Source organism: Coffea eugenioides, chromosome 2 (assembly GCF_003713205.1).
Source record: "Coffea eugenioides isolate CCC68of chromosome 2, Ceug_1.0, whole genome shotgun sequence".
NCBI classification, from domain to species: domain Eukaryota; kingdom Viridiplantae; phylum Streptophyta; class Magnoliopsida; order Gentianales; family Rubiaceae; genus Coffea; species Coffea eugenioides.
This window is the reverse complement of record NC_040036.1, coordinates 71,491,167-71,516,400: the sequence shown is the minus strand read 5'-3', so window position 1 is coordinate 71,516,400 and position 25,234 is coordinate 71,491,167. Positions and strand designations below refer to the sequence as shown.

Sequence of the window (25,234 nt, the reverse complement as noted above, 5' to 3'; positions counted from 1 at the left end):
ATTCTATTGCAAAATTACCGTTCATGATAAATGGAAAATGTCTTGTGAACTCACGTGAGAAAGTGCAAAATTTATTATTGGAAAAAGAAAATTAAGAATGTTACTATAAGCAAGAAAACGCCTATAGAAAGTCAGTCTCTCCTTTTGGGATTTTTAAACGTTATAGCGTGCACATAATATGCAAATAGATACTCTCCTTACCACATTAATATATCACATAAATTGGTTCTTCTATTTGATTCTGATCGATAACACCTACAATGAGAGCAATATGTCGATGGAGTTTGTTATTTTTCGCTTTTTTCCTTTGTAGCTAGAGAATTTGTTGCATATGTAACTATGGCTTTTGTTCACTTTGTAATGTTAAAAAAGAGAAAAGAATGGTGAATTTGGTTCCGGGAGCTTTGTGGATCATTTTTTATATACCATTCTATAGCAATGCATTTTAAAAACTACTTTTCAGTGTAGATGGTTCATATGGATTAAGTGCTTTTTGGAAAGTATATTGGAGTATTTTTAAAATTTAAAATTTCATTAAGATATTTTTAAAATTTTATTAATTTTTCTCCACCATCCACTATCGCCACCACCCCGCCAACCCTCCCTCTTCCACTGTCCCTCCGTCCTCTACCAGAGGAGTGAGGGGCAAGGGCGGTGGCGGTGATGGAGGAGAAGAAGGGGTGACGGTGGTGGTGGGTGGTGAGTGCAAGAAGAAGATAATAGAATTTGTTATATTTTTTATTTTTTTCATTAGCTGTATTTGATTTTTTTTAGCAGTTGTCATGTGTGTGTGTGTGTATATTGGTTTGGTGTATTTGAGATTATTTGTATTTAGAGTGCTTTTGGAATATGTTATTGTAGACTCTGAAAAAATAAACGTGTCTTTCAAAAACTCACTAATTCAAGTAAAGTAATTTTTATAACCAACTACCTTTAATGTAGTTGCTCACCATATGGGTGTCTCTTGCACCTGTATGATCCGATGGTGATTCAATCCCATCAGTTCACCGTGATCCTAGAAATAGGTATAGATGGAGATAATAGAAAAAAAAAAAAGGTAGAGTAATTTTATTTTTTTTTGGTCAATAAGTAGAGTAAATGTTATACTTTCCCATAATTTCTTGGAGTGATACTTTCTTGAGTTGGGTGCTAAAACATGAAGAATTGTAAGTATAATGTATTGGCTTCATGACCTCCCCCTTTTTTTTTTAAAAAAAATGGAGGATTCTTACCTCCTCTCTATTTTGATAGAAAAGGTATCTCTAGTCAAGGTGCTTTTACTAAAAGCTCAAAGTAGTGCAACAAGAAGAGCCATGCGGCCAGGTTATAATTAGTTATGATAGTGGCTGAGTTAGAATTAATTACTGCGGAAAATTTGCAAGTACTTTTTTATCATCCACAGTTTTTTCCTACCTATGGATAGATTCAGTACATATAACTTTGGGATAATTTCAGAAACCTCCCCTGAGGTTTCTAACAATTTCACTGAGCTCTCCAAAGATTTGAAAATTTTCATCTACCTCCTTTGATTTGATAGTTTTAGTAGCAAAGCCTTAAAATAATATTAACTTTGTCAAATTTTTAAATGAATACCCAAAAATGCCTTTGTGTAATGAGTTTTAATTTATTTTCCCATACAATTATAAGATTATCTAATATAATTATAAGGAAAAGGTGCCAAATTTTCATGTCCATATCTACTATTTAATAAATAATTATAACAATAATTTTATTACTATGATAGGATACTTTTAATGGTATTTTATTATGGATTTAGAATTATAAGATAGAAAGAAAATGTTGAAACAATTCATTTTATATTTTATGAATTTTTCGATTAGTGGGATTATCACAATTTAGTAGTGTTTTTGGGTCATTTCTTTTTTATTTGTTATTAATTTTAATAGCAAAAAATAGAAAACAAATATTAGCAAAAATATTGGATTGCATATAAAGTTAATTCGTCAAAAAAATCACTAGTTCGACATTTAGTTAGAATAAAAACTAGAGGTAATAGTGGTAATTCCATAGTTTTATTGTCAAAAAATTTTAAAAAAAGTTTAAGAAGGAAAAGAATGAAAAAATAATTTTAAAAGTCATTCTAAGTATAAGCATACCAACAAGAGAATTTCATTAAAATATTTAAGGGTAGTATTGGCATTTTAAATAACAAGTGAGGTATATGTAATATTTAAAACCTCGAAGGAGCTAAATGAAATTGCCAAAAACCTCAAGAGAGGTTTCTGAAATTATCCCAAAACTTTTGAACCAAGACACTAGGACAAACACATATTTTCTCCGAAGTTCTTGGATACAAATAATATTTCACTAAACGTAGTGAGGAGACATAGATACATACATGATTTCCCCTTCTACCAATACCCCCTTCTCAAGTTGAACGAACTGTTGACACTCTTGTTCAATTTAAGTCACCAAGGAATCTGTGAATTATTCGAGTCAACTGCTCTTTTCAACTTAAATTGATATTAACCAAACTTGAGCAGCTTGATTAAAGATTATTGAGTCGGTCTCAGATGCAAAGCCACCCGACTTGAGGGAGCTAAATGTAATTGCCAAAAACCTCATGAGAGGTTTTTGAAATTATCCCAAAAACTTTTGAACCAAGACACTAGGACAAACACATATTTTCTCCGAAGTTCTTGGATACAAATAATCAGTTGGGATCCTCTATGCCACTATTCGATGCCAAATCCAGTGCCAATTTCACTTATCACGTGATAGTAGAAGAAATTTAAATAAATAACGCATGCCAAAATAAATAAATAGGATACTTGACATAAATATAGAAGTGACACTGAATTGCCACTGGAAAAGTGGCACTGTCGATCCCGTGTGATCAAATAATATTTCACTAAACCCAGTGAACATAGATACATACTTGATTTCCCCTTCTACCAATAACCCCTTCTCAAGTTGAACGAACTGTTGCTCAATTTAAGTCACCAAGGAATCTGTGAATTATTCGAGTCAACTGCTCTTTTCAACTTAAATTGATATTAACCAAGCTTGAGCAGCTTGATTAAAGATTATTGAGTCGGACTCAGATGCAAAGCCACCCGACTTGATAGCATATAAATATACTAAGAATTGCTGGGAATTTCAGATGCAGCTAGCTAGAAGCAAAAACCAGTTCAGCTTTAACAATAACCAAGGCAAATTCAGATGCAGGCCGTAAGTTCTATATGTCAACCATGGCAGAGCACAGAAATTAGACATGAAATAGATTAAGGCTAAAATCAAACTATTCCCCATTTCCCCCTCGATAAAAGACCAAGAGAACTGTTTTCTACAACAAAATGAAACTGAAAAGCAAACTTTGAAGTACCAAGTACTACTGGATTAATGCAAAGTACTTCTTTTCAATTTGAATCTAAGTAAAAATGTTATTGATAACAATAGAAACGTCAATGGAAAGTAAAAGATGGAATGTGTTATACCATCGAATAAACAAATAAAGAATCAGAAAGAAAAGGAACCCCTGCGGGCCGAATTGAAACGACAACTAGCTAGCAGAAACTATAACATGATCTCCAACTCAAAGATGAAACATCCTCATTTGAGGCAAGATGGAGCGCAACAAATATCCTGTAATGTACTTATATGATCGTTGTGTTGAATGAATTCCATCCCAGCTTATGTATTTATCAGGGTTAGGACATGCAGAAACTCCTTCCGCCCCACACATCTTTCGAGGATCAAAATTGTATGGCCCTGATCCACTTCCACAACAAGCCTTTTGTAAAGAATTTCTATCAAATCCTGCAAGAATTTTCAACCAAAAATTTTAAGTTGTGGGATTAAGCTAGATAATTAATTTAGTACGTATATATACTTAAAAAAAATTTCGGCAAAATGATGGTATGGTAACAAATTAACTTACGTAGACGCTTGGCATGAGACAGGAGCCACAAGTAGGCGTTGTAGTAGTCACCATAGACAATGTCGACATAGGGATATTCTTTCTTCAACACGTTGATTGATGCTTTTAGAACTTCATTGTGAATTTCAGCGAAGTTGTTTAAGTCCTTGAGACAGTGTTTTTCATCATATGCTGCTGAGTTATTGGTGTGGAAGCTACTGAGATAAATTGGTAGACAACCAATTGGGAAGTTACCAGGGATAATAACTCGTCTTGCCCCAAAACCAATGACTCTCTGAAAATAGCAAAAATTAGCAAGATGAAAATAAGATTGTTAAATTTTTATTTGTACATATAAACAAACCCCTAATGAAAAATGCCATTTTTGAACAGTTGCAAAAAAAAAAGGAATTTGAGAATTTTTTTTTTTAAAAAAGCAGTTTTGAGAAATTAAGCATACTTGAAATTAAATTAACAAGGAAATTAAATCAAAAACAGAGAGAGCAATCACCCGAACAGCATCTGTAATACTTTGGACAACATCTGGCACTAAACCAGTTAACTCGTCCAAGGTTTTTCTTTGAACGAAGCCATAGTTATAGTCATTGCCTCCAATCTCACCAACAAAGAAAAGGGCACTTCTGAGCTTGTTCCAACATCCTAGGGTTTAGATTAACAAAAGAAGAAATAGGATAATCAATAATTGTTACCTTAATATATTCTTGATCTGTGCTAAAAAGTTAAATTAATTTGCTAACCTTCTTTGGCGTGACAAGTGGAGTTGAAGTGGGAAGCCATCCATTCCAATTGCACGCTAAGGGAACTATTGGTTGCTGGATTTGTAATGTTTTTAGCTTTCAATGCCTCTTCTGATAGAGCAGTAGCTCCAGCAACAGCAAAGTTTACCCCATGTTTGAAGTTTGCATGAGCTTTCTTGTAAGGTTCGAGGTATGGAAGACCAAATGCTGTTGCTGTTAAACAAAGTTCAACAATCTTAGTTGCTAATACGATTAGGAGTATTAAAAAAAAAAGAACCAAAATACGGACGTTCTACAAGAAAAATTAGGCCTAGTTTTTCCTCAAAAGAATTAATTGGAATTCTGCCTTGTTTGAAAAACTTTTTTCCTGATAAAAACCTATATATCCACTTGTTAATTTTTTGTAATAAGAAAACTGACTTAAACGTTATGAAATTGGGATTTAATCTGCCCTCTCCATTTTAATTTCTCTTACTTTTGCATAAATTTTCTGGAGTAATTAAGCATGTTAATTTTCATGATATTCACGTAACACACATCAAGCCTGATTAGATGATGGTTCTGCTCGTTTAATTTTTTCAGTAGATTTAAACTTTTGATCCTTAATTAGATATCACATATAAAAAAATTAAACAAAAAAAAAGATCTAGAAGAGCTTGGGAAAATAAACAAATAGAATTAGGTTAAAAATTTGACAAACCAAAGAAACAGAAATTCACATAGCCTCAACCAGAAATAGGAAGATATCGTTGTAAATTAAAAAAAAAGGAAGAATAATGGTTGTAAACATAAATAAAGTTATAAGAGGCAAATTTCAAGAAAATTCTCAACTACAAAAAAAAAATAGTAATAATGAAAAGTAGTTTGGAATTATTTTTGGCGCATACCGAAATAGTCAACAATGAGGAGCCCAACCAGAAATAGGAAGATATGGTTGTAAATTAAAAAAAAAAAAGGAAGAATAATGGTTGTAAACATAAAAAAGTTATAAGAGGCAAATTGCAAGAAAATTCTCAACTACAAAAAAAATAGTAATAATAAAAAGTAGTTTGGAATTAATTTTGGTGCATACCGAAATAGTCAACCATGAGGAGCCCATTAGAACATCGACCAGTAGGTTTTCCAAACGTTGTCTCGCCATAAGGGGGTCTAGTGAACAAGAAACCACTGCCATGGGGACTCTCCAAAACAAGGTTTCCAGTATCAGAAATTGAGTCACCGAGCTGATATATCTTGTCAAGGTGATACAGCCTTCCCAGTTCAGCTGCTTTTTCAACATTCATAAAACCGGCCATGGTACCTCTGAATTTTCTTGCAGTGCAACCATGAGGATGTAAAAGAAGAAGAATTAAGAAGAAACCGAGACAAATAATGGAGATATGTTGACCCCTCGTAGCCATTGTTTCTTAGAAGATAACAAGAAAAAAACACGATTTGAATTGTTGATGTATAAAGTTCCTATGATTGATAGTGCTGAATATATAGGCACCAATAGAATTCCATTCACTTTAGGATTAGAGTACCAATCTCCTAGTATGTTTGACAAGGAAAAATACTAGGATTAGAATTGTTATGCTAGTATGTATAACAATTTCCTTGTTATACTAGTGTGTTTGACAAGGAAAAAATACTAGGATTAAAATTGTTATACTAGTATGTATACCAATTTCCTTGTTATACTAGTATGTATAACAAGGAAAAAATACGATTTGAATTGTTGATGTATAAAGTTCCCATGATTGATAGTGCTGAATATATAGGCACCAATAGGATTCTATTCACTTTAGAATTAGAGTACCAATCTCCTAGTATGTTTGCTGAGCGACAAAATCCAATTTCTAAAGTGAAATCCAATTCCCATGATTTGAATTGTTTCCTTCTACGACACAACAAACACAAGGATAATAAGTATTTAGCAACTTTTCCAACTTCCTTAAGGATGTTATGGTACAAGACTGCATCCTAAATAAGTCAATTGTGAAATCAAGTTTGGAAAAGAATTGAATATAACTAATTATTTTTGAAAAAAATATAACCAAAAATAACCTTAAAAAATCTTCCCCAACTTTTTTACATCTTTGGAATAGACCTTATGGTATTAAAGGTGATGAAAAAGAAAAATAATTTCTTACACTAAATAAAAGAGACAAATTTAAGAGACATAATTGCAATAAAATAAATCAAATAAATAAATAAGTGAAAGACACAAATGTTTTAATTATCTAGCTAACAGAAAATTGAAACTCCAAACACAAATCTTTGATTGAATTGATGCAAAATTTGCAGGAAAGATCGATGGAGGTAGAATAAAAATAAAAAGAATGAAAGGGATGAACAATTTTTATACCAGAGTTTCACAAATTTTTTTTCATTTTGTTCATTTGGTTGATGTTTTACGGAGAATATTCGCTTTCTTCAAACAAGATGAGGAGAGATGGATCATATAGGATTAGAATATGAGGTTGTGAGCCACTTCACTTGTACTTAGAATTAAAAATTACAAAGTTATAAAATGATCCCTAATTTTTTAATATTTATAAAATATATCCTGCGGGTCGGGTACCCGCGTGTTTTTATTTTTCTGATCCGTATCAATACCCGATTTTTGCAGGTACCCGACCCTTATCTGCCCCGCTAAGAAATATAGGATCGGATAACCTATTTTTCAGATCGGATCGGATCGGGTTCATCAGGTTTTCGGACCAACGGGTTTTTTGGCCCACCCCTAACTACCAGCCTCTTATGACCCCGTTCTCCACTCTTGCATGGAAAACTACTAAAGGGGTTGAGCTAATATCCAGTGAGGTTCCAAGTAAACTCAATGGAATCACATAATTCACTTTTCAACAATAAAACATGTTTCTTAACAATTAACATCCTAAAACACGCAAATGTAACAGGAATAACAAATCAATTAATATCAAAGGATACGATACGAATACGGACTCTAGAAGTGGCTCTCATCCATTTCCAAACGTAGCACTTAGCTCCATTCATTAATTCAATAACATTTCCCCAGTTAAACAGTAACCAACATTTTCCTTTCTTCCAGTGTTCGGTGATCACCTCAGTGGGGCATACTCGAGTATACCAATAAACGGTACTCCAGGACTATCAACCTACTTGATCGACCCCAGCTGGCTTGAATAGGCCGACCATCGATGGGATTTGGGCTCAAAACAGTCATGCACAGTTAATAGTAGCAGTTAAACAATAATAGCTCCTAAGAGCAGTTAGGTCGAGTGCGATAAAGTACACACTCACCTTTTAGTAAAACAGTAGCAATTGCCAATTTTTCACTCTAAACAATTCAAATGTCAGTAATCCAACAAGTATTAGTCAACTAGGCACTCAACATTTATCGTTCATCAAGTATTCAATCATTACAAACAAATGTAGAACACTTACCAAATCGAGTGAAAAGTCACGCCTCGGCATCGTGGTGTCCTTCTAACTCACCACTGACTCCTGAGACATGCCGAAACTATAATTACTAGACCTTTTGACACCATTAACTATCTTAGTCAAATTAAGGGGAAATTCACATAAGACTCTAGTTTAAATCGGTCATCAAATGAAGAAAGTTTTGTAACCAAATTCTTGGAACTAAGGTCGGAAACATTACCCTCACTCTCGCCCCCCCCCCCCCCCTTCTTTTTTTTAACAAAATTTCTTTAACCAATATTACTTCAAATTTCTCCCAAAAAACCAGTGAATTTATTCATACATGTCATGATTAAAACATTAAAAGTTTAATGAGCCAAAAGGTGCAAGTTTGCAGCCAACATTTTGGAGTTAAATTTAAAAAATTGTAGCTACATACTCTCGGGTTTCAAGTAGGAAAATCTAGCGATACCATTCAATTTTCCCTTATAGCTTTTAGATTTATAACACCAAAACTTGACATAATTCTAAACCAAGATATATGACAAGAATTTTCAATAAAATAGCAACAAATTTTTGAAATAAAGGCTGGAATATAACCATGGTTCAAAGTTGGAAGTTCCATCCAAAACATGTTACATGCATGTTGATTTCTAACCAAAATCTCAACTTTCGTTCATGATTCAAGCATAAATCATGCAATATATAATAAAGTGACTATAAGGCATGAATCTCTCTTGAAAAACTTCAATAAAAATAGAAACTACAAGCTAGAAACTACAGTTCACACCCCACGGTTCAGGCAAGAAAAATTCCAGCAAGTCTTTCCTCACTTTTGTCACCAAGACAGTTCTTCTCTTACTCATTTTCAACCACAAATCACCCAATAATAGGCTTGTAACATGAGATGAGGTATTAATCAGGCATTCCAGCAAAACTCAACAAGACAATTTTGCATCTGAAAGCTGGAAGTTCAAGCTTCCCCCACGGTTCAAAGCTGGAAAAATTTCCAGCAAGAAAGCAATAAAACAGTTTGCCAAACGAGTTTTTCTTCCAAAATCAGTCTTTTCTAGCTTGGAACTCAACAAATACCACTTGCATGTTTAGATAAAAGAGTTAAATGATACATGAAGTGAGTTCTTAACCAAAACCAACAAAACTTTGAAGTTAAAGTTGCAAACCCTCAACTCTACTCCAACAGCCCTCAATTATCAATCATGATCAGAATTTTCAGCAAAGTTTTCCCAAAACCAACACTAATCTCACTTGGATTCAAGTCAAATGCTACATGCATGTCAATATTAATGTATCATAAGGTGTAAACAACAATAATATGAAATTTTTCAGTCAAAATTCATGGAGAAAACTGGAAAAATTCTTCTTCATCTCTCTCGGTCAAAACTGGAAAAATTACAGCAATTAGACAGTTTGAAAGGTAAATTTTCCTTGAATAGAACTCTTCATTTTACAATCAAATCTTACATGCATGTTGAGGTTAAGGTGTTATAAGGTGTTTTGAACCACAATATAAGATTTCACAACCAAATTCTATAGAAGAAATCTGGAAAATTTCCCATCTTCTCTCTCGGCCAGCCCACCAGAATTTTCCAGCTACTTCTTGCAAAATTCTCATTCAAGTTTTTTCAACTTTGCTCTAGATTTTCAAATTCAATGAGAGAGTAGACATATAACTTAAATTTCTAGATGAAAACTTCTCCAAAATTTGAATAACAAGCTTCATCACCAGCTCTCACTTCCTCGGCCATAATAGAATTTTTCCAGCAAATGAGCAGTCATCAAACAGGATTTTCTTGAGCAAAAACTCACTTTTCTTAACTAAAAACCAACATGCAACACCAAATAAAGATTGTACTAAATATAACATGATTTTTTAGCCACATTTCACCAAAATACCCACCCGCCATCAAAAGATTCACTATCGGCAAGGCTGGAAATTTCTCGCAGACGTTCAGCTTTCACAACTCAATCTTCATGCTCTAAAGTCCAACTTTTCTTCAGTAATTCAACATGCAATCAAGTTCCTCAATCCTACTATGAAAATAGAAGGTTTTGGTACCTTTTTGACAAGTAACAAAAGCTGAAATTCAAGGAGAATGCAGTCTCCTTTATTTTTCCTTAGTTTCTCTAGCTCAAGAGTGGCTGGTTTCTTCTTGTTCTCCCCCCTCCTTGCACGGCTGGAATGGAGTGGAATGTCCAAATTTTTGAAGCTGAAACAAGGGAAATTGATGCAGCTCTCTCTCTCTCTCTCGGGTTTGGAATGACAAGAAAAGGAACCAATTCCTCTCCTAGTTTCTGTCTCGGTTCCTTTACCGAATGAAGGCTGAAATTTTGAGTGAAATGTCTGGGAATAAGGTTCTTATTTCATCTAAGTGGCTGACCACTCCATCGGCCAATGAGATTTCATGCAAAGAAATCCATTTGTCCAATTTTACAATTAAGGTTATACTTGAAATCTTATTGTGTTGTTACCCCATTAGTTCTTGTCCTAATTAGTATTATATCCCTAGAGTTTAACCTTGTAATGAATTAAAATGCACTTAAACACTTAAGTTACAACAAAAGCAATTAAACACGTAATTAAATCGATAAATAAGTAATATAACACGTTCAAATTTCTAATTAAAACGTGAAGAGTATTTACATAAATTTTGGATTCTCACACTACAAACTTCTATGATTCACTTCTCAAGTGGTAAAAACAATTAAATTCATCAATAACAAGGTATATAAAAATCAAAATAAAGGCATGAAATTTACACAAAATTTTCGGATCCTCACAGAAATGCTATAGAGGTAGGCTTCGTATGGCAAATTTCGGATATTCTAAACATAGCTCAGTGATGACATCAGGGAAGGTAGTCACTGTTATAAGTTCAACTAATGACAGCAATTCTTATCACTGATGAACAGGACTACAAGTGATGATAGGCTGTAATTTGTTGCTACATTTATAATTATTTTTCCCTTGATTTTAGCCAAATATTATTTTAATTGATAGATTCTACTTATATTTGGTTAATGGTGCCAATTGTAGAAAATGCGCAAAATGTGATGAAAGGGGTAATTTTTCAAGTATTGCGTTCAAGTCCAGAGAAACCGAGATTCGCGTGTGGCAGTTTCCCAATTCAAGTCGAAGACTTATGAAGCATATTTCCAAATACAGTTGGGAAACATCTTAGATTATTAGAAAATATCTTCTTTTTAGGAAAATTAGGAAGTTTAATTTATTTTGAAAACTAGAAAATAGGAAAGAGGAAAGGAAGCCGGCATCCCGCATGATTAATACTTGGAGGAAGCAAAAAGACTTGGGCAGCAGGCTCTAAAGGCAAAAAGTGCCATCTCCTTCCTTTTGTTTTCTTTTCATTATTTTTCCATTGTTGAATGCTCGTGCAACTTTTGTCAATGAAATTGCATGGGTTATTCTCAATGGAGAGTAACTAGTTTTCTTTTCTAGTCAAGGAACAATGAAGGATTTGGTTCATCTAAAATTGTGAGATCGAACTGATTATTTTTACTTCTTTTATTTATTGGTATTCGTATGTTCTCTGATTTAATCTCTTACAGTAATTATTTTATTTAAATATCAAGGGGCCGATATTTTATTTAACCTAATAATATAAAACTAGTTAGAGTAGTTAAATCCGTAATTGTTTAATTGCTCTAAATTAGTGGTGATTGGCATGATTGGATTTGTGTCAGGGGAATATATGGGCTAACTTAAAATAATCCTTGTAGCGTTATTTGGTTAGAATAGGGCTTCTCTAATTCTTAAGGCAATTGAAAAATTGAACTCTATAGTCGTACCTAAGGTTGTTTATTGATTAGAGAAGTGATTAACAGTCGTACCTTGATCACTGATACATTAAGGAAAAGTTAATTGCCATCGCTTGTTTGGTAGTTATAACTTGTTTATCAGTGAGTGAATGAAATTATTATTGTATCCATAATCAATTGAGTGAACCATCTCCAAAATTATTTCTTGGCTAGAGTTTATTTATTATTGTTTCATTTTTAGTAAATTATTAGTTAGGCCTTTTTATTTGATTTGTTTAATTATTCATACTTGTATTAAAATTCCCCCATATTCCGAACTCTAGAAGAAACAAATTATCTTCAATCCCTGTGGATTTGACCCTATTCACCGGTATATACAAAATTTATATTTTTCTCGAGTAGGTATTGATTATTATACAATCTCGACACCTGTCAAGTGACATGTGGACCTCGTCACTGTAGAGTCATAATTTGTGACGACTTTCACATCATCTATAACAAAAATACAGGTGAAGCAATGACAATAAAAGTCATTACAAAATGTTAATAGTTAGTGATGACTTTATCATCATCACAGAATACTATGAATATGTGACAACCTGACTAAGGTTGTCACGTGGACTCATTTGTGACATAGAATCTGTGACAACCAAATGACAACAGAAAATATAGTCACTATTTCTTTTAATGACAATTTTTTCAATTTCAATGACGACATTTGGCGGCCACAGAAGACTGATTTTCTTGTAGATGAACTTTTGATTTTCAATGAGAGAGATGAATGGAGCTTTTTGTGAGGACCCGTAAATTTTTCTAATTTCATATTATTTATTTTATTTCCTTGCATGTATTTTTCTTCATTATACCCTACTATTTCGATTTTTCAGAGATTTTATAAGTGAATAGAGTTTTTAAATCATTTTCCTAGTTTAAGTTAGTTCATGATAAGTTTGAAGTGTATTATTGACGTGAGACCCGCTAGTGAGGTAAATGCGATATATTTTTGACAACTTGTTGGAGTTTTGTATCAAGTGATATTATTTTACAAGGTATTTGGAGATAATTAGAGGTTATCTAGATAGATTAACCTTTGGTAGACAAAAGGATAAGATTAAGCATAGAAAAGGGCAAGTGTCATGAAACCATTGGAGGGTGGATTTTGACTTACTATTTATCACCTTTACCAAATACCAAAATTGACCAAAATCATCTTCATTCTTCATGTTTCTTGGCCGAACACATTGACAGAGAAAAGAGAGAAAACCTTTCATTTTGTCACTTCAATTCTTGTTCCAAATCTTGAGTTCCAACCATTAACATCTCAAATCACTCCATAAAAACTCTTTGTTAGGAAGGATTCAAGTGACTTTGTTAGGAAGGATTCAAGTGGTTGGTGGAGTTGTTTTGGAAGAAAGAAACCTAAGCTACTACCTTTCTTGAGGTATTAAGGTATGGTGTGTACAAATTCATAATTTGTTCTTAATAATGGTTTATTAGTGGCTTTTGTGACTAAATATGTTGATTTGTAGTAGGTTTGATGGTTGGAAGTGGAGTTTTGATGGATTCTTGATTTATTATTGATTTTTCTATTTTTATATAGAAATTATTGTTTAGTCATGGATTGATGGTTTGTTATAGTGTAAAATGGAGTTGGTATATGTTGGATATGATTGGTTGCGAAAAATTTCTGATTTGGTGCGGAAATTCCAGTTTAGGGTGTCAACTAACCCTGTTCTGGCCGTTTCTGTTTGGCCATGATAGAGGCCGAATTGGCCTTAGGTTAAAACATAAAAGCTGTAGAAAATGATGTTTTATAGCTGCCTGTAAAATTTTAGCCCAATCCGAGTACTGTAGCATGTGAAAAGATAAAAATACCTCTAACTGCCATAGGTAGAGTTCGGTGGACAGTGTTGACATTTCACCAATCTGACCGCGTCTGTTCACTCTGATCCGTACTGAATTAGCATTTGACCAAACACAGAAGTTGTAGCTCTTTATCTTAGTTTCGAAATGGTATAAATTGCACACCAATCCGATAAGCGTAGCTTCGATTATGACCGATACGCTAAGAGACGTCAAACCTGCTATTTAGCTTTTGTCCTTAAAACTTGATTTCCAATTGCATTCCTAGACTTGCTTTGTATTTGGATGAACTTGAACCTAGTTGAAGGGCTATTGTATTGAGATTTCTTATGTGTTGAATTGGACTGAGTTGAGGAAAAACAATGAACCATAAATGGCTGGAATATAGCAAAATACAGAGGACATGCTACCCAAAATTTTAAGACTACGCGATTCCTTCAAATTGAGTTGATCTTAATAAAAATGAAGGGTTTTGGGGGTTGTTTGTAACCCTAGGACCAACTGTTATTTTTTTACTCAAAAGTCATATTTTTATTCTTTTGTACTAGTACTTAATCTGGAAAGGCGTACGACATGTAGTCGAGCCTCGTTTATGCATTCATTTACTGGGTTTGTGGATGTGTGAACTATAATTATTTTATCTTGATTATTTTAGGGTTCTTGGCAATTAAAGCCACTTTGGGTAAAAACTTTTGAAGTATCTGTACTGGAATTGGTGAGTGTACCACTCCCCTCATTTGTTGCTTAACTTGGTTTCTGCACCTGCAATCTGTGATTTGAATGACTATACTATCTGTTTATTCTGTTTGAGACGAGGGTGTACTTTATCACACTCGTTCTCTTGTCTGTCGGTATGCCTATTTACTGTGTGTAATCTGTTATCTGCATCTGAGTCTGTTCGGACGTCGTTTGGAGGCTGGTATCCAACGACCTTTCTGTGACCTCTGAACTCAACACCTGTGAATAGTTACTCTAGTCGGGCTGGCAAGGGCCTGGTCGATTAGAGAATGAACCACGGTAATTTGTTTCTGAGAATTTTTGGGTATTGAGACTCTTGATTCCGGTATACTCGAGTATTACCACTTCTGTTTCTGTTGAGGTGTTCGGGCCCGATAAGGGGTATGTTTGGTGGACGGAATTTGGTGTAAAGTGGGGTCTACGGACATGTTGGTTCTATATACGTTGACGGAAAGTCAACGGGTTTGGATCAAGTTTTGCCATGGAAATCTGGCTCCTAAAAGCCACCCGTATCCTTCCTATTTGAATCATGGTGTCTAACTGCTTTACTTTGTATCTGACATGTATACTTGATTGGTTAAATGTGAAATGCCAAGATTTGACTGTTATTATTTTGATACCTCATTGAGCATAAGTTCACCCCCTTTCCGTTATCTTTGTTTTCCTTTCAGGAGAAACTTTGAATCCATGATCTTGGAAGAAAGGGTCGAGCTAGTGTAATTAATATTTTGTTAAGCTCTTTTGCAGCCGAAACCCGAATCGTATTTTTAAGTGTATGAATATTTTGGCTTGTATGTTAGTTTAGTTAATTTGCCAAAGACTCCAATGTAAATATATGTAGAAGTGTTTAATCTTATCTATTAAGTGTATTCAGTTGAAACTATGATTTTATGGTTTGGTAAGCATGTTCTCACCTTAGTAGTCTCCGATTATTCGTTTTCTTTAGGTCTTATCGTGCGTACTATATTGGGTTTGTGTGATTCGACTCCATAGTCCTGACAAGAGTTGGGCAGGCAGTCCGCCGAATCCTTTGGTTCGCCTTAGGGTGAGGTGGGGCTGTCAGACTTTTGAATTTTTTGTTGGAAACTCTTGGTTTTCAAGAAGAGTAAGATGGGAGGGGATTTTATTTATTATTTTTTTGGAAACAAGAGAAGATAGGAGATGTGCTTGTACTAAAAAACTTTGTTGGACCATCCTATTGGCAACATACTAACCAACCTACGTAGGATGATAATCTATAACTTCCTACTCTTTTTTCTTTTTTCATTCTTATTTTTTCAATATCTTCAAATTTTAAAACCTATTAAATTATTTTTTTAATTTAGGAAATTTTAATGAATTAATTGCATAGCCTTTATTTTTGAATAATTTTAATTTTTCACAACAACAATTTCAAAATGGTTATGAAACAAATACAAAAAGAATTATTTTTTTTTATCAAGCCTCAATTTGTGGTACAAAAATATGATTTGAGAATCGTTATAAATACTGTTGTGCCAATGATTTATATTTATTCGGTGACAATTGCTCTTTGGCACGGACAGGAATTTTGAGAAATAATTATAGCAAATCTTATTTACTATTTGCCATAGTCGTAATACAATTCCTAACCATTTAGAACTTTGCAAAATGATATAAACATACAACAATTGAAAATTTTCCATCACGACCTACAATTTTGCATTCTTGAAGAAATTTTTTGTCACAATCATTTACCACAAATTTATACCATCACAATCATGGCATCACAGTTTGATTAATGACAATAGGTGTCTAATAGGACCCAATATTAATGACAAACCCATTTAAAGTAAAGTGTGTTTTAAACTATACTCCTTAACACTGATTTTTTCTCGCTTGCTCTCATGACTGTTAGTCGATTCTAATGTTTCATCATCCTTGAGGATTAATAATGTCTAAAAAACATTAAGGATCCTCAATGCACTAATGAATTGCTCAATATACCCGTGGATCTCATTAAATTCTATTGCAAAATTACCGTTCATGATAAATGGAAAATGCCTTGTGAACTCACGTGAGAAAGGCAAAATTTATTATGAAAAAAGAAAATTAAGAATGTTACTATAAGCAAGAAAATGCCTATAGAAAGTCAGTCTCCCCTTTTGGGATTTTTAAACGTTATAGCGTGCACATAATGTGCAAATAGATACTCTCCTTGCCACATTAATATATCACATATATTGGTTCTTTTTTATTTTGATCGACAACACCTACAGTGAGAGCAATATGTCGACAGAGTTTGTGATTTTTCTCTTTTATCCTTTGTAGCTAGAGTATTTGTTGCACATGTAACTATGGCTTCTGTTCACTTTGTAATGTTAAAAAAGAGAAATGAATGGTGAATTTGGTCCCGGGAGCTCTGTGGATTATTTTTTATATACCATTCTATAGCAATGTATTTTAAAAACTACATGTCAGTGTAGATAGTTTATATGGATTAAGTGCTTTTTGGAAAGTCTATTGGAGTATTTTTAAAATTTAAAATTTTATTAAGATATTTTTAAAATTTTATTAATTTTCTCCACCATCCGCCATCGCCACCACCCGCCAATCCTCCCACTTCCACTGTCCCTCGGTCCTCTACTAGAGGACCGAGGGGCAAGGGTGGTGATGGTGATGGAGGAGAAGAAGGGGTGATGGTGGTGGTGGGTGGTGAGTAAAAGAAGAAAGAGATAACAGAATTTGTTATATTTTTTATTTTTTTCGTTAGCTGTATTTGATTTGTTTTAGCTGTTGTCATGTATATATATATATATATATATATATATATATTGTTTGGTGTATTTGAGATTATTTGTATTTAGAGTGTTTTTGGAATATGTTATTGTAGACTCTGAAAAAATAAACTTGTCTTTCACAAACTCACTAATTCAAGTAGAGTAATTTTTATAACCAACTAGCTCTAGGGTAGTTGCCCACCACATATCTTTGTGAGATGAAAAATCAAGGGTTCAAACTTTACTTCTTTTAGATCCATATGAGTGCCTCTTGCACTTGTATGATCGGATGGTGGTTCAATCCCGTCAGTTCCCCGTGATCCTAGGAACAGGTATAGATGGTGACAATAAACAAAAAAAAAAGTAGAGTAATTTTTATATTTTTTGGTCAATAAGTAGAGTAATTTTATTTTTTTTGGTCAATAAGTAGAGTAATTTTTATACTTTCCCATATTTCCCATAATTTCTTGGAGTGATCTCAAGTCTTTCTTGGAGTGATAATTTCTTGAGTTGGGTGCTAAAACATGAGGAATTGTAAGTAGAACGTATTGGCTTCATGACCTCCCGTTTTTTTTTTTTTTTAAAAGGGAGGATTATTGCCCCCTCTCTATTTTGATAGAAAAGGAATATCTAGTCAAAGTGGCTTTACTTAAGCTCAAAGAAACTTTGGCATTGGGACAATGGTCCGGGACCATGAAGGCTCTTTTATAGCTGGCCTTGCAAAGAAATTCGTTGGTTCGGTGAGCGCAGAAATAGCGGAAGCCCATGCTGCTAGGGAAGCGGTCTACTTGGCAAGAAATCTAATGATCCCAAGTTTTATTTTGGAGGGAGATGCAGCTTCGATTATCAAACTCATTCTTGATAAGGAAGACATCCTGTCTAACTTAGGCTTGATTCTTGAGGATATACGCTTAGCCTTGCTAGATCAACTTTGTATTGATGTCAAATGGATACCAAGGGAGGCAAACAAGGTTGCGCATATCTCAGCCAACCGAGCAAAGTATGCCAACCTTTATGAATCTCTTTGGAATGCTCCTCCAAATTTTGTCAAACAAATCGTGGTATCCGTTTGTTTCTCAGTAATAAAATTTTTCCGTTTGTTTCTTATCAAAAAAAAAAGAAGAAGAAGAAGAGCCTGCGGCCTGGTTATAATTAGTTATGATAGTGGCTGAGTTAGAATTAATTACTGCAGAAAATTTGCAAGTTCTTTTTTATCATCCATAGTTTTTGCCTACCTATGGATCGATTCAGTACATATAACTTTGGGATAATTTCAGAAACCTCTCCTGAGGTTTCTAACAATTTCACTGAGCTCTATAGAGATTTGAAAAATTATACCTACCTCCTTTGATTTGATAGTTTTAGTAACAAAACTTTAAAATAATATTAACTTGGTCAAATTTTTAAATGAATACCCAAAAATGCCCTTGTATAATGAGTTTTAATTTATTTTCCCATACAATTATAAGATTATCTAATATAATTACAAGGAAAAGGTGTCAAATTTTCATGTCCATATCTACTATTTGATAAATAGCTATAATAATAATTTTATTACTATGATAGGATACTTTTAATGATATTTTATTATGGATTTAGATTTATAAGATAGAAAAGAAAATGTTGAAACAATTCATTTTAAAATTTATCAATTTTTCGAGTAATGGAATTATCACAATTTAATAGTGTTTTTGGGCCATTTATTTTTTATTTTTTATTAATTTTAATACCAAAAAATAGAAAACAAATATTAGCAAAAATATTGGATTGCATATAAAGTTAACTCATCAAAAAAATCACTAGTTCGACATTTGGTTACAATAAAAACTAGAGGTAATAGTGGTAATTCTACAGTTTTATTGGCAAAAAATTTAAAAAAAAGGTTTAAGAATGAAAAACAATTTTAAAAGTGATTCTAAGTATAAGCATACCAATAAGGGAATTTCATTAAAATATTTAGGGTAGTATTGGCATTTTAAATAACAAGTGAGGTGTATGTAATTTTTAAAACCTCGAAGGAGCTAAATGTAATTGCCAAAAACCTCAAGAGAGATTTCTGAAATTATCCCAAAAACTTTTGAACCAAGACACTAGGACAAACACATATTTTCTCCGAAGTTCTTGGATACAAATAATCAGTTGGGATCCTCTATGCCACTATTTGATGCCAAATCCAGTGCCAATTCCACTTATCACGTGATAGTAGAAGAAATTTAAATAAACAACGCATGCCAAAATAAATAAATAGGATACTTGGCATAAATATAGAAGTGACACTGAATTGCCACTGAAAAAGTGGCACTGTCGATCCCGTGTGATCAAATAATATTTCACTAAACCCAGTGAACATAGATACATACTTGATTTCCCCTTCTACCAATACCCCCTTCTCAAGTTGAACGAACTGTTGCTCAATTTAAGTCACCAAGGAATCTGTGAATTATTCGAGTCCACTGCTCTTTTCAACTTGAATTGATATTAACCAAACTTGAGCAGCTTGATTAAAGATTATTGAGTCGGACTCAGATGCAAAGCCACCCGACTTGATAGCATATAAATATACTAAGAATTGCTGGGAATTTCAGATGCAGCTAGCTAGAAGCAAAAAACCAGTTCAGCTTTAACAATAACCAAGGCAAATTCGGATGCAGGCCGTAAGTTCTATATGTCAACCATGGCAGAGCACAGAAATTAGACATGAAATAGATTAAGGCTAAAACCAAACTATTCCCCATTTCCCCCTCGATAAAAGACCAGGGGAACTGTTTTCAACAACAAAATGAAACTGAAAAGCAAACTTTGAAGTACCAAGTACTACTGGATCAATGCAAAGTACTTCTTTTCATTTTGAATCTAAATAAAAACGTTATTGATAACAATAAAAACGTCAAGGGAAAGTAAAAGATGGAATGTGTTATACCATCGAATAAACAAATAAAGAATAAAAAAGAAAAGGAACCCCTGCGGGCCGAATTGAACGACAACTAGCTAGCAGAAACTATGACATGATCTCCAACTCAAAGATGAAACATCCTCATTTGAGGCAAGATGGAGCGCAACAAATATCCTGCAATGTACTTATATGCTCGTTGTGTTGAATGAATTCCATCCCAGCTTATGTATTTATCAGGGTTAGGACATGCAGAAACTCCTTCAGCCCCACACATCTTTCGAGGATCAAAATTGTATGGCCCTGATCCACTTCCACAACAAGCCTTTTGTAAAGAATTTCTATCAAATCCTGCAAGAATTTTCAACCAAAAATTTTAAGTTGTGGGATTAAGCTAGATAATTAATTTAGTACATATATATACTTAAAAAAAATTTCGGCAAAATGATGGTATGGTAACAAATTAACTTACGTAGACGCTTGGCATGAGACAGGAGCCACAAGTAGGCGTTGTAGTAGTCACCATAGACAATGTCGACATAGGGATATTCTTTCTTCAACACGTTGATTGATGCTTTTAGAACTTCATTGTGAATTTCAGCGAAGTTGTTTAAGTCCTTGAGACACTGTTTTTCGTCATATGCTGCTGAGTTATTGTGTGGAAGCTACTGAGATAAATTGGTAGACAACCAATTGGGAAGTTACCAGGGACAATAACTCGTCTTGCCCCAAAACCAATGACTCTCTGAAAACAGCAAAAATTAGCAAGATGAAAATAAGATTGTTAAATTTTTATTTGTACATATAAACAAACCCCTAATGAAAAATGCCATTTTTGAACAGTTGCAAAAAAAAAAGGAATTTGAGAAATTTTTTTTTTTTAAAAAAAGCAGTTTTGAGAAATTAAACATACTTGAAATTAAATTAACAAGGAAATTAAATCAAAAACAGAGAGAGCACTCACCCGAACAGCATCTGTAATACTTTGGACAACATCTGGCACTAAACCAGTTAACTCGTCCAAGGTTTTTCTTTGAACGAAGCCATAGTTATAGTCATTGCCTCCAATCTCACCAACAAAGAAAAGGGCATTTCTGAGCATTTTCCAACATCCTAGGGTTTAGATTAACAAAAAAAGAAATAGGATAATCAATAATTGTTACCTTAATATATTCTTGATCTGTGCTAAAAAGTTAAATTAATTTGCTAACCTTCTTTGGTGTGACAAGTGGAGTTGAAGTGGGAAGCCATCCATTCCAATTGCACGCTAAGGGAACTATTGGTTGCTGGATTTGTAATGTTTTTAGCTTTCAATGCCTCTTCTGATAGAGCAGTAGCTCCAGCAACAGCAAAGTTTACCCCATGTTTGAAGTTTGCATGAGCTTTCTTGTAAGGTTCGAGGTATGGAAGACCAAATGCTGTTGCTGTTAAACAATGTTCAACAATCTTAGTTGCTAATACGATTAGGAGTATTAAAAAAAAAAAGAACCAAAATACGGACGTTCTACAAGAAAAATTAGGCCTAGTTTTTCCTCAAAAGAATTAATTGGAATTCTGCCTTGTTTGAAAAACTTTTTTCCTCATAAAAACATATATATCCACTTGTTAATTTTTTGTAATAAGAAAACTGATTTAAACGTTATGAAATTGGGATTTAATCTGCCCTCTCCATTTTAATCTCTCTTACTTTTGCATAAATTTTCTAGAGTAATTAAGCATGTTAATTTTCATGATATTCACGTAACACACATCAAGCCTGATTAGATGATGGTTCTGCTCGTTTAATTTTTTCAGTAGATTTAAACTTTTGATCCTTAATTAGATATCACATATAAAAAAAATTAAACAAAAAAAAGATCTAGAAGAGCTTGGGAAAATAAAAAAATAGAATTAGGTTAAAAATTTGACAAACCAAAGAAACAGAAATTCACATAGCCTCAACCAGAAATAGGAAGATATCGTTGTAAATTAAAAAAAAAAGGAAGAATAATGGTTGTAAACATAAATAAAGTTATAAGAGGCAAATTGCGAGAAAATTCTCAACTACAAAAAAAAAACAGTAATAATAAAAAGTAGTTTGGAATTATTTTTGGTGCATACCGAAATAGTCAACCATGAGGAGCCCATTAGAACATCGACCAGTAGGTTTCCCAAACGTTGTCTCGCCATAAGGGGGTCTAGTGAACAAGAAACCACTTCCATGGGGACTCTCTAAAACAAGGTTTCCAGTATCAGAAATTGAGTCACCGAGCTGATATATCTTGTCAAGGTGATACAGCCTTCCCAGTTCAGCTGCTTTTTCAACATTCATAAAACCGGCCATGGTACCTCTGAATTTTCTTGCAGTGCAACCATGAGGATGTAAAAGAAGAAGAATTAAGAAGAAACCGAGACAAATAATGGAGATATGTTGACCCCTCGTAGCCATTGTTTATTGGAAGATAACAAGGAAAAAATACGATTTGAATTGTTGATGTATAAAGTTCCCATGATTGATAGTGCTGAATATATAGGCACCAATAGGATTCCATTCACTTTAGGATTAGAGTACCAATCTCCTAGTATGTTTGACAAGGGAAAAATACTAGGATTAGAATTGTTATACTAGTATGTATTACAATTTCCTTGTTATACTATGTTTGACAAGGAAACATACTAGGATTAGAATTGTTATACTAGTATGTATACCAATTTCCTTGTTATACTAGTATGTATAACAACTTAACAAGGAAAAAATACGATTTGAATTGCTGATGTATAAAGTTCCCATGATTGATAGTGCTGAATAGGCACCAATAGGATTCTATTCACTTTAGAATTAGAGTACCAATCTCCTAGTATGTTTGCTGAGCGACAAAATCCAATTTCTTTCAGGATGAGATCATAAATCTCTCCTAGTATTGTTGGGATCTGGTGTATATGAGAAATAAAACTAATTTATGTGGAACTAGAAATCCAAATGTTTTTTGGATTCAAACTATTGTAAATATATATATATTGTTAATCACGTAGAACCATTCTAAATTGTTGGGTAAAAAATTTGTGGAACCTCTAAATTATTGCCATTGTTTACTTTTAACCCCTCATTTAAATTTTGTTTTTGATTGATCCTTGAATAATTAAAACTGTATACTTTAAGAACTCCCGGTGACTTTAGAATTAAATCCAGTTAGATTTAAATGGCATTTTTGTCCATTCATAACTGAAACAGTAAGACCAACACAAAAAATCTGAAAAAGAGCTAACCCTTTAATTTCTTAAGCACACCATTGAAACTGGAGGAGTTTTACTTCATTACTAGTGTGAATACCCATGCTACGCACGGTGCTGACATTATTGGAAAAAATGAAAATAAAGTGGTTAAAAAAAAGGTTAAAAAATTGTACCAACACAATTAAAATGTAATATCTGCCCAACAATAGTTTGAAATATGATAGAATGTGTATATCATTCAAGAACTGCCTTTTTTCGGAAGATAGATTCTGAAAAAATAATAAAAATTTATATTAGAAAATGAATGATATATGAATAAAAATGAATGTAATTGAATGTTGTTAAAATGAAATACTTCCAAATATTATGCATTCGATTTGATAATCTTGCATGAAGTTGTGAACACTCTTCACACCAATCAATTTTTAGTACGAAAGCCAAAATTGGTGATTTAATTAATTCTGTTGAATTTTGTGAAGTGCGTGCTACAAATGAAAATGCACGATCTTTGCATGAATTGATTCGTTGGTTGAACAACATATCACTATTTTCCTGAAAATTAAGTACGTACGAAATTCAAAATTAGTATATTTTTTTACATAGTTTATAAATAGCATTATAAAAAATATATATATATCAAGAAATTATACCTTCCTTTGTAATTCTCTGAGATAAGAAACATCACAACTAAATACGAATCGTGCATGTCTGTCTTGTAGATTAAGATATATGTTACCACTGGAATCTCTTATTTGTATGTTAACATTATATCTGTTTGACGAATAAAATGTTATATACAATACAAAAAAATATGTTGAAATTAAAAGTACACGAAATTAATTACCTAACAACAGTGTCGACCACATCATTACAATCAATGTAGACCAAAGTGACAAAGAATCAGATAATGACAATCTTTTTGTGATAAGAAACATTAACTCTTTTGGCCTAAAGGTACGCAAACTGTCATCATGACAATATCAAATACTATACATAATTATCGAACTCCAAGAATCCTAACTAAGTCGCAAACAATCTGAAAATGTAAATTTTCTATCGAAAGAAATTTCTTATATCAAATTCCATCATTTTTGTATCTGGAGGGAATTTGGTTATATTAAAAGTCAAATACCAATACTTGTGTCATAGGGAAAAAAGATGACATAAAAACAGTGATGGACATCTATTGCTCTGACTATAAAATAAATTTTTATGCTTACTATTGCATAATAAGTTGTTATTGAATCATGAGAAAATAAGTCTAAAAGGATGACCTATTACCTAACATTTCACTTCTATTTAAAGACGAAAGACAATAACAGCAATAATCAATCGAAAATATTACATTATTGAGAATAATATTTAAAAAAACAATGGAAATGCAATTGTTTAAAGAATAAACAGTACCGGAATTTCTAATTTGATGCGAACGACGTTTTAATCGGTGTAGTTGGGATTTTGTCGTTCGAATTTGATGTGAGATTTCTCTTTCGTCAACGCAAAGTTGCTGAAACTTTTCGAACTGCTGTGTGGAATCATTGCGGTGTACGTTTCGTTATCTAAACAAATGTTCCCTCCTTTGCAATCTTGCGAGTTTGAAATTTAGCTGTCATTGAAATGCTTGTAAGCGGGCATGTTCTATAGTGAAATTAGGTTAAGAGTTAAGATGGATACCATAAAAAAGTTGAAGGAGATAATAAGTTCTTGGGAAAAATGCAAGAAAGTTCTCTTAATTGGAGTGAGCACGCAAGAAAATTGAATGAGGATGCTATGTTTTGGAGGACTTTTAATTGGAGTGGAATTCTTAAATTGGATGACTCTTAATTGGAGTGGAAAAGTGGGGGAAATGTAGGGAAAATGTGAGCATAATTATAGGATTTTTAGGAGCGGTTGTAGGATTAGTTAAGAGATAAACATTTCTTAAATTGGAGGACTCTTAATTGGAGTGGGAAACGTGGGGAAAATATGGGGAAAA

At 33.2% G+C, this 25,234-nt stretch overlaps 1 protein-coding gene and 1 pseudogene across 1 annotated transcript; both read right to left on the bottom strand.

The window, feature by feature from the left end:
- Positions 1-3,556: 3,556 nt before the first annotated feature.
- On the bottom strand, positions 3,557-5,933 carry LOC113760182 (acetylajmalan esterase-like). The gene is made up of 5 exons (XM_027302748.1): positions 5,711-5,933; positions 4,639-4,851; positions 4,392-4,540; positions 3,902-4,175; positions 3,557-3,780 (listed from the first exon to the last, which is right to left on the bottom strand). Exons 1-5 carry the CDS (start codon positions 5,931-5,933, stop codon positions 3,557-3,559), a joined length of 1,083 nt encoding a protein of 360 aa, XP_027158549.1.
- Positions 5,934-20,173: 14,240 nt separating this feature from the next.
- On the bottom strand, positions 20,174-22,369 carry LOC113760181 (annotated as a pseudogene).
- Positions 22,370-25,234: the final 2,865 nt, after the last annotated feature.